Source organism: Dioscorea cayenensis, chromosome 13 (genome assembly GCF_009730915.1).
Source record: "Dioscorea cayenensis subsp. rotundata cultivar TDr96_F1 chromosome 13, TDr96_F1_v2_PseudoChromosome.rev07_lg8_w22 25.fasta, whole genome shotgun sequence".
Lineage (NCBI taxonomy): Eukaryota > Viridiplantae > Streptophyta > Magnoliopsida > Dioscoreales > Dioscoreaceae > Dioscorea > Dioscorea cayenensis.
In genome coordinates, this window is record NC_052483.1 from 2,193,654 (window position 1) to 2,203,320 (window position 9,667).

The following is a 9,667-nucleotide window of genomic DNA, read 5'->3' on the forward strand; positions in this document are numbered from 1 at the left end:
AATTATATATGATTCAAAATGAAAGATGATTGCCATTCTTATTTACAATTTCACTTATACTATTGAGTATTGAGTTGGTTTCTAGAAGAGTAGCCTCAACTACCTTTATCACCACCGACTCTTTAATCTTTATCATGATGTTCATGTTTACTAGATTTCAAATACCAGTTTTGGTTATCTTCAATGCCATTAATCATCTGTTAACCACCATGATGTTTACTGAAACCAAGCATGCACTCTGTGAAGGGATCAATCTTTCATGCCATCTTTTTCTGTATTCATGTTGTTTAATGTTTACTGTCGTGATAGGGAATTCGGATCAGATCATATACATGGTGGCAAACACAATGGCTTTGGTTACTCTGATTTGTCAACTTCTTTCTGCGAGTCTTATAAATATCTCTATTAATGTTCAGGCATGTATGTAGACATTGTAGAGTCTCTTTCTTCTCTGTGCTGCTGCTGCTGCTGCTGCTGCTGCTGCTTTCCCTTCTACTGCCTGGTAAGACTTCCACACTCTTGTCTGACTTTTGATCAAAGTATTTAAATCAAATGTTGATTTTTATTTTATATATTTATGTTTGCTAGACTTGTGCTTTTTATTTGCATAGGTTTTGGAATTATAAGAATCAGGAAAGAGAGTTTTTATGCAAATTGTGGATGAATTTATTGAATTAAGAAGCAGATGTTTGGATTGTGTTTGAGAATTTCTCATAACTAATATTTTTTTTTTGGGACTAAAACTTCTGATCATACTGATATATTTGCTATCATTAATTTAATCCACCATCTTGTATTTGATACCATTAGAACAAAGAAAGGAAAACAAGATTAAAATTCTTTTTCTGATGCGGTTGGTCGAATGAGCAAAATTAGATGGCAAACCAACTGAAAAAGCTTGCAAACAACATCAGATTGTAAAACAAATAAATTTGAGGCTTGGATTTCTTACAAGGAGATCGATAACTAGTGGCATCTTGCAAGCTTCACTCTTTATGCAAACACTGAAAAACATTAATCTAAATTTCTTAGTTCTCTGTAGATTGAATGATGATGTGGAAGGTTGCAGCAAATGCCATGACCAAACCAAGTTCATCTTATTCAAATTGCTCCAATGACGATCGATCTTTTGTGCAAGTGGGCGAGAAGTATTGGAGTGCCCAATATGCTGTGAATTATTCAATATTGTCAAAAACGCACCTTATGTTTTATGGTGTGGCCACACTCTCTGCAGAAACTGTGTCATTGCACTCCCATGGGCTTTCGTGAACTTCCCGACACACCCAGTACAGCTTCCACTCTTCATCTCCTGTCCATGGTGTCAATTTTTATCAATCAGATTAGTCTACAAGGGTAACATCAAGTTTCCTCACAAGAACTTCTTCCTTCTTTGGATTATCGAAAATCATAGCTTCAAAATGGGCTCATACATTCATCAAGAACATCAACCTGCAAGCACCATGCCAAATTACGTGAATGCAGAGAGAATTCCACTTTCGATATGTAAATTCTTGGCTTTCTTTGTGAACTTAATTGTGAAGTTCCCGCTCGGCATCATCTTTCTCCTCATCATATTATGCACAATTCCGGCCAGTGCTGCCATTTTAGCTCTTTACATTCTTATCACTGTACTTTTCAGCTTGCCTTGGTTCTTGATATTATACTTTTCGTACCGAAGTTTGGATTGGCTCATCAGAGAAATCAACACATGAGTTCTGTCCACAACTTCTTCATATGACTATTAAAATGTTCAATGAAAAATGATTGATGTCTATGGAATTTATTGTATCTGTAGTTTGTTTGAGTTGAAGTCTTGGATTTGAGAATTTGTAGAATTTCTGCAACTACATTGCAGACAAAATGTTGTTTTTCTGCATGAATTGCTTTGAATGTGAAACACACAATTGCAGTACAACATTTGAAAATTTCTTCAGTTTTTTTTGTCCTGAATTCTGAATTGAATTCAGGTCTTGTGCAAGAGTATTTCTCTATAATTTATTGTGATCAGAGATTGATACTGATACTGTTTGAATTAAAAAGTAGAACTTGTGAAAATTGTTCAAATATATATGAAGATATCTCTGTCTGTTGAGCTATATTGATCATAAAATAATTTTAGTTGATAAATTAATAATTCCATTCCGTGAAGAATGATTCCTCTGTTCTTACAGATCAGCAGAGTCAAATAAAGATTGCAGAAAAAAAAAAAAAATTTATGGAGATTATTTTTTTGTTTTTTTAAAAAAATACCGGTTACTTTCAAGTTTCATCGGTGCATTCTCTTTGTCATCTTTTTACCTATATACTCTTGCAACAACTTAAAATTACACATAAATCTTTAAAAAATGTGTATTTTTAGTTTGACTTTTGTTAGTGATCTCTATTGGATGAACCGAGCAATTAAGATATTTGACTATTATATATTATTAAAACGTAATAGAGTACATATGTACGATAGATCACAATAATTTATTTCTCTTTTTTTAATATATTTATAATTTATTTTTACTATTTATAAGGTAGAATTAAATAAAGTTATATTATTTATAAAGTATAAAGAAATTTAAAGACAATAATAATTTTTTTATACTCACAAACTTTTTCAAGGTATAAATACATATTAAATTAAAATTTTTTGATTAATTTAAAAATCATTAAATCACTAACTTTGTTACAATTAATTAAAAAAAACCCTTAAAAACAGACTCAAAAATGGTACCCATCCAACCTGGCATCGTGTTCTTTCAATAAATCCCTGAAGTGGGACCCACGCGTTTCTTCTTGGATTCTCACTTTCTTGTCTCTTTGTAATCACTCTGTTTTTCCCCCTCAAAATATATGAGAAAAATAAGAAAAAATCAAAAAATGGTCCCTCGTTTTTTCACTTTTTTAGTTTTTCTAATATAAAATTCACTATTTTAATCATCATATTTATATATTTTCATTTTTTGACAGATCCGCCCTTTCAATCTCAGAGTACTATTATTTTATTTTTATTATCCCTTTAATCGACAGATCCGCTATTTTAATCTCTAATCACGTAATCGGTAGGATATAAAAATCATGTAAATAAAAACTAAAAAGACGGATCTATCAGTTAAAAAACAAAAATGTGCAAATACAAAAAACACGATTTTTATATTAAAAAGGGATAAAGGCTGAAAAATACAAAAATAAAGGCTATTTTTGATACTTTTATGAAGTGAAGGACAGAGTGGAAGAGCAAAGCGTTCAAAGATTCAAACTTTGAAGATCTTCAAAGTCATCAATGGCCATTCTGGACCTCTTCAAAGTCTTTGTTTGCTTTGCTTGCTCTTTGTTTTCATTTAATATCGCCCACCTGCCCCTCAACTCGCACTCATATATTTCCTTGATTGCCGCCACGACCTGTTCGGTGAGAAGTGAGAACTCTCTCTGGGTACCCAAACCCTTGATTTGATTCTGTTTTCCAATCTTTTTGTGAAGGGATTTGTCAAAAAGGTGAGACCTTTATGTCTATTTCTTACTCTTTTCCTTTTGCTTTTATGTCGTTGATGAAGTGATTCGGTTTTGGTATCTCTTTATTATTGAGTTTGTTCTTGTTTTTCAATTTTCATTCACTAGTGTTGTCATTTCAGAACAAAGGAGCAAGATTGATAGGTATTTCTAGTTGTTTTTGAGATTGTTTTTGGTGTTTGAGAAGAAAGGTTGTTCCTTTGCTTGGATCTTGAAGTTTATTGTTGGTATTGAATACATGAAAGTATAATACTACTGTATTGTTATTTGTTCTATTGAGCATAATCGGATTCACTTCTCTTTTTCTTTTTCTGTTTGTTTTGATTTGAATCTTGCTCCCTTTTTTAAATTTTTTTAGTTTTTGGTAGAAATTTTTCCCTTTCCATTCAGCTTATGATGCTGATTTGATGATGATAACAACATTTGATGATCAAAGTTTACTATGTTTTTTTCTGATCTATTTCCTCATTTTTTTCTTCCCTGATTTTTCTAGAGTGTTTCATTTGTTTGCAATCACTGAAGAGAATTTAGAATTTTCATTAGATCAACCCCAATCTGTTTTCCTCTTGTATTGTGTGAATGTTCAGCAAAAGATGGCCTTGCGTAAACGTTTTATGTTTTACTGATTTTATTGAAATATCGAGACCGAGGTTCTTGTAAAGTAATATAGATGAACTTGTTGATCATCATGTGTTATTTATCAAGTGCTGTATGGTCTTGTAGTTCTTTCTTCTTATGCACTGTCACATTGATTTTACTTTGCATGTGAGTTCATGAAATAATATTCAATTTGGTGGCATTGCAGGCTTTTAAATAGAAAAATTTATCGTATTTGGATTCAATGGGTGAAGTGGTAGCTGACAAGGAGCATAAAGATGGGTCAAGGAGAAGCTCAACTGGAAAAGCAATTCCAAGAGGTTCAGCCTCGCCGGCAAGAAGTGATGAAAAGCCGATACCTCACTACCTTATGCCATCTACTAATTCATGTCATGATTTTTGCAAGTATGGACATAAACATGCATTTGAAGGTGATGAGAAGCATCCCATTCGGTCCAATGTTTTGGGACATAATAGAAGTCCAATACATGATCAAAATCCAATGAAAATTCCGACTGTTCGAGAGAGAATCAAGGAAAGAGGAAATAAGTTGAAGGCACAATCTAAGTTGAATTCTAAGTTTCCTGACAAACCGAAAGTCGGAGAAAAGCTTGCTATGTCGCCTACATGGGACATTGGATCTTCTGAAGAGGCTAGTGAACAGGAAAGCCTTAAGGACACACAAGCGATTGGTTTGCCGAGTATTTATCGAAGAACTTATGTGAAATCCAAAGTTGTTGAGCAGAAGGATGTAACAGCTGGCAATGCTAACTATGATTCTGAGGAGAGTCGCGAGATCAATGTTATCAAGAAGAAGATGACTCCTGTCAAGAAACTTAATGCAACTACTAGGCCTGTTTTGGTGAAGCAAAAGTCCCGATCGTTTGTGAGGATACCTTCTTTATCTTCTCGAACTCGAAGTTTCAGGCCTAAAGCTCCTCTGTCTTCTGACGATATTGATGAGTCTTCTGAAGCTGAAATCTCTTCGAAGCCGAAGACTTCATCAGTTAAGTCTGCATCTCCTGGAAATTCTTCTGAGGAGGTTACTTATCAGAAGAGTGTAGAGAAGCCGAAGATGATTCAAGTGAAAGAATTGAAGCCATTGACAGCTTCAGTTTCAAAGCCAAGGCAATATATCAAGCGTATTGCTTCAGTGAAGAAGCGAGGTGTTGGAAAAGCTACCATTGATACCAAAAAAATCAAGGAAAAACCTTCAGCACCTATTCTAGAGTCAACTTCTCAAGATGTAGAAGATAAGGCCAAGCTGAGAAGAACTAAAACAGTACACCTAGAAGATGATTCTGCTTCATCTTACAAATTGAAGTTCAAAGGCGGAAAGGTGATCGACCTTCCACCAGAGAGTAGTGCACCGGTAAAGCTCAGGTTTAGCAGAGGAAGAGTTGTCGAGAACTCAAACAACAGTGTTGGGGCGATGTGGAGAAGAAGCTTTAGTCGGAAGAGTAGCAGGAGAAGAGGATTGGCCGGAGTAGTATATAACGATCCCAATACTGGAGCTCAAGTTGTTGTTTTAAGACACCAAGATGTTCAGCAGAAAGATGATCAAGGCCTGTTCAACAATGTGATTGAAGAAACTGCTACTAAGCTTGTAAAGTCAAGAAAGAGCAAGGTGAAGGCATTAGTAGGTGCTTTCGAGACTGTCATCTCTTCGATCAGAGGACCTAAATAGTAATGCCCATTTACATGTGTTTTTGTGTGAAGGTTACTCTTGTGCATATCTTTGGTATGAAATTTCAGTAAGCTTGAAAACTTAGCTTTGAAGATTTCGCCTTTGTATGTGAACTTAATTTGTCAATAAAAAGAAAATCTTGTGTTGGTGATATCTTTTATTTTACCAGCTGAAGGTAATGCAAATTGATTACTCAATTCATGTCAAGAATCGATCGGTAATAAGTTTTTACTGTTCTCTTAATTATGCACACAATGTGATGATAGATTTGGAAAATTCTTTTCAATGTAATGTGTATGTATTATAAATTGAGTATTAAAATGATACATCATGCAACAATCATCAGTTACAAGCTCATGTTATGGATTTTAAAATGCAGAATTCATGCATTCCGCCATTCTTATTGTGCTAAGTTTTAATGGTTGTGATTGATAGAAAATTATATTGTTCAGAAACATAAAAATGAATGTGGAGTTCTTCCTGTTGTTTGTATTGACTTCGCCTTCTCAATTGTTTTCAATTCCTCATTCCTTCTCTTCTCTTCTGCAACTCCTCTTGCTCCTCCGGCAATTTGATCAATTCTTGACATCTCATTCCGATACTCTTGTAATGCTCTCGCTCTTCTCGCTTCCAACGTGCTCTGCAACTCCAAAAAACAATCTTGCCGTATTAGTGTTTCTTTTGCATGGATTTTATGACAAGTTAGAAGAATAAAAAAAAATTATTCAGCAACCTCTTTTTGGTCCAATTTCCGCTTTGCTTTAATCTTCTTTTCATTCTCCCATTCCAAGATTGTTGCAGTCATCTTCTCATACCTGTTTTTCATCGAAAACATTTCATCAGCTGATCATGAACAAGTATATTTCTGCAGAAATACTCTGTTTACCTTTTCTGAATTTTATCCAGCTCTGCTTTCTGCCATTCACTTGCTTTTGTTCCAAGTTTACTAGAGACCTTACTCACTGGTTTCACATTCATCGAAGCACTAGTCCCAGGCTTCTTATTTCTGCCACTATCATCTACATTCGGTCCCGGTTCATTCAGATAATTATCAGAAAACGTCGGAGTCTTCTTCATTGAAGGAAGTTTGGTTTCAGAAACCTTCATAGAACTTTCACCTGCAGTTAAAAGTTAAAATTCTTCACATTTCACAGTAATGTTCTCCAAATTGCCTCAGAAAAACAAAAAAAAAAAATCAACAACATACCAACTGGTTTAGAACCATCTTTTATATCCTTTCCACTCAGCCATCTGGCTAACAAACTCGGCTCATTTGTCGGCTTAATCACTGTCTCTTCCTTTTTACTCTTCATTTTACTCAAAGATGGTTCCTGCAATCCTTCAATCGAATTCTGTCGGTCCATCGACCGTTCTTCTTCGAGAGTTGTAATTGCATAAGCCGCCGCTGCAACTGTCGTCGCAAACTCACTATCACTAGCATCTCCGGCATTCATCTTGAACCAATTTGGTGACTTCTTTTTATCTGCATAAACAATCAATAAACTGCAGTAACTACCTTAACATTTACCAAAAACTTATAATATATATCTTAGAAACAAATTACCACCTTCTTTGAATGACACTGCTTTCTTTTTCCTTCTCTTTTTATAATTATAATTATCTTCTCCACCAGAAATCCTTGTTCTGCAACATTGAATTATATCAAACTCAAATGAAAAATTGAAGAAATAAAAAACAGAGAGACAAAGGAATAATAGTACTTCATTTGTTTGAGAAAAGAATCCATTCTGATGAAATTGTTGATTGTGCAAGAGGGAAAGATGCATGGCTAGCTTTATTTGTAGACAAGTTTATCATAATAATTAATTTATTATTATTTGAACACATTGTTGCAAAAGTGAGTTATGCTTTGCATTGCAATGCTAGGTTTGCATCTATAAAGGATGGTGCATGAAGTTAATGGATTCTAACTTTTCTTTAGTGCTAAGGTTCTTGGTTTCTTTCATTAGATTTTATTCTCTTCTTTATTTACATGACTTTGATGCTCAAATTCAAGCCCAAAACCCGAACTGAGAAAATATAGACTCGAGTTTTCAAGCTCGACTTGAAGTCGGGTTGAGCCGGAACTTGATCCGACCCGAATCGACCTGAACCGACCAAATTATTGATTGTCCAACATAAAAAATTTCCCTTTTATGGGTTTTTATTCTTGTTCTTTTCACACTTTTTTTTCTTTTCATGTATTTTATGTTTGGTTGTCCAAAGAATATCTTATGTTTGGTTGTCGAAAGAATGAATATATTAAATGAAAGGAAAAAATTTCTCCTTTTTAATCTTTTTTTCTTAAAGGAATAAAAACAAGTTCTTTTTTGACTTAAATAAAAATAATAAAATTTTTATAAATTTATACTTTCTTTGAAAAAAGTGCTATATAAAAAGATTATATATTTTGTGCTCAAAAAAGATTTTCTTTTCTGGAAGATAGTTTTTACACTTTTTGTGATATTTTTCAAAACTGGCTCTTAGCAATTATATCTATTAATAATTCATTAAAAATTTATTGAGTATATATGCAAATATGATTTTATTTTTATAGGGATGATGGTATGCAATTTTTCTTCATTTATTATATTGTGTTCAGTTAATCAATACATGAACTTCATTAATTTATCTAATTTCAAACATATATGTATATACGCACACATTAATCTTATTAATTAACTTGAAATATTGTTGATATATTTGTTTTCTAATGTTCTTTTGTTTAACAAATTAAAGTAGGCGCAAGCACATGCTTGATGTGCTTCTCCCACGCTTCATCAATTTCTTATAATTTTCAAAATTAATTACCATAAAAACTAGATAATATAGACTTATCTTCCAACCAAATCCAAAACTAGAAATAAATAAGTTTAGATTTTATTACTGGATAAACATCACTTTTTGAAGTTTTAAACTCAAGTCATTTTCAATATATAGACCCATAAAATCATAAAAATCCAAAACAAACTTTGAATCTCTCTCTTTCTCTGTTAATTTCTCTAGAAATCAAGAAAAATGGTTTCTAAGCTTTTGGTCTTTGGCTTCTCTTCTTCTAATAATTTTTCCTCAAGCTTTGTAGCTCCATCAGTGCAAGAGGATGTCACAGTTAAGATCAAAGGACTTACAACCATTGCTAAGACTGATGAAAACTTTGTTTGTTTTACTCTTGATTGGTGGCCAAAGGACAAGTGTGATTATGGCATGTGTCCTTGGGAACAAGCTTCAATTATCAACCTGGTTAGACTTCTTAATTAATTCATACATGCATGCATGCATGCATGAAATTCTCTATCCATTTCTCTCTCTCTCTCTCTCTCTCTCTCTCTCTCTCTCTCTCTATATATATATATATATATATATATATCTTATTATTTCATGTTTTGCATTTTTTTTTCTCTCTTGTAGGACTTGAATAATACCATACTCAACAAAGCACTTCAAGGTATATATACATATGTTCATCACTTTTATCTTTTCATGGAACAAAGTTCTTGAACTTATTATATCATACAACTTCTCAAGATTGATTGATGAGTATCTGTATGTATATATATATATATATATATATAGTATTACCTTTATATATCTTTTCATGTTATAAAGCTCTTGAACTTTTATCATGCATGCATGCAACTACTGAAGGGTGTTGTTTGTGTGTGTGTGTGTGTGTGTGTGTGTAGATATAGTTCATCACTTTTATCTTTCCATGTTATAGAGTTTTGATGTGTGTGTATGTATAGTTCTTTGCTTTTAAATATTTTTATGCATGCAAGTGATTTAATTATCTCACTAAATTAGCTGTTAATAATATATATAAGTTTATATTTGATAGGATCAAGAACAAGACTTGTAATTCAAAGAACAAACACTCGAGACACTCAACTT

General features: G+C 33.1%; 2 protein-coding genes and 1 pseudogene across 3 annotated transcripts; 2 read left to right on the top strand and 1 right to left on the bottom strand.

Annotated features, from left to right (window-relative positions):
- The first annotated feature begins 52 nt into the window (after positions 1-52).
- Positions 53-1,904, top strand: LOC120274811 (annotated as a pseudogene).
- A 1,441-nt stretch (positions 1,905-3,345) lies between these two features.
- LOC120274736 lies at positions 3,346-5,932 on the top strand. Of its 2 annotated transcripts, none has more exons than XM_039281270.1 (2): positions 3,346-3,480; positions 4,301-5,932. In XM_039281270.1, exon 2 carries the CDS (start codon positions 4,337-4,339, stop codon positions 5,777-5,779), a length of 1,443 nt encoding a protein of 480 aa, XP_039137204.1. In that variant the 5' UTR covers positions 3,346-3,480; positions 4,301-4,336; the 3' UTR covers positions 5,780-5,932. The 2 variants fall into 2 exon arrangements, with proteins under 2 accessions (XP_039137204.1, XP_039137205.1); XM_039281271.1 differs by lacking the exon at positions 3,346-3,480 and adding an exon at positions 3,551-3,639.
- Positions 5,933-6,141: 209 nt separating this feature from the next.
- LOC120274738 (remorin 1.4-like) lies at positions 6,142-7,623 on the bottom strand. The gene is made up of 6 exons (XM_039281272.1): positions 7,501-7,623; positions 7,347-7,423; positions 6,987-7,262; positions 6,666-6,897; positions 6,513-6,594; positions 6,142-6,419 (listed from the first exon to the last, which is right to left on the bottom strand). Exons 1-6 carry the CDS (start codon positions 7,524-7,526, stop codon positions 6,228-6,230), a joined length of 885 nt encoding a protein of 294 aa, XP_039137206.1. The 5' UTR covers positions 7,527-7,623; the 3' UTR covers positions 6,142-6,227.
- Between the last annotated feature and the right edge of the window lie 2,044 nt (positions 7,624-9,667).

Excerpts from the sequence above, each read along its gene's own strand:
- LOC120274736 (XM_039281270.1), top strand. The coding sequence starts at position 4,337 with ATGGGTGAAGTGGTAGCTGACAAGGAGCATAAAGATGGGTCAAGGAGA.
- LOC120274738 (XM_039281272.1), bottom strand. The coding sequence starts at position 7,526 with ATGGATTCTTTTCTCAAACAAATGAA. Across the intron at positions 7,424-7,500 it reads TCTTTTCTCAAACAAATGAA|AACAAGGATTTCTGGTGGAG; the intron begins GTACTATTATTC and ends TCAATGTTGCAG. Across the intron at positions 6,420-6,512 it reads GGAAATTGGACCAAAAAGAG|AGCACGTTGGAAGCGAGAAG; the intron begins GTTGCTGAATAA and ends TTGGAGTTGCAG.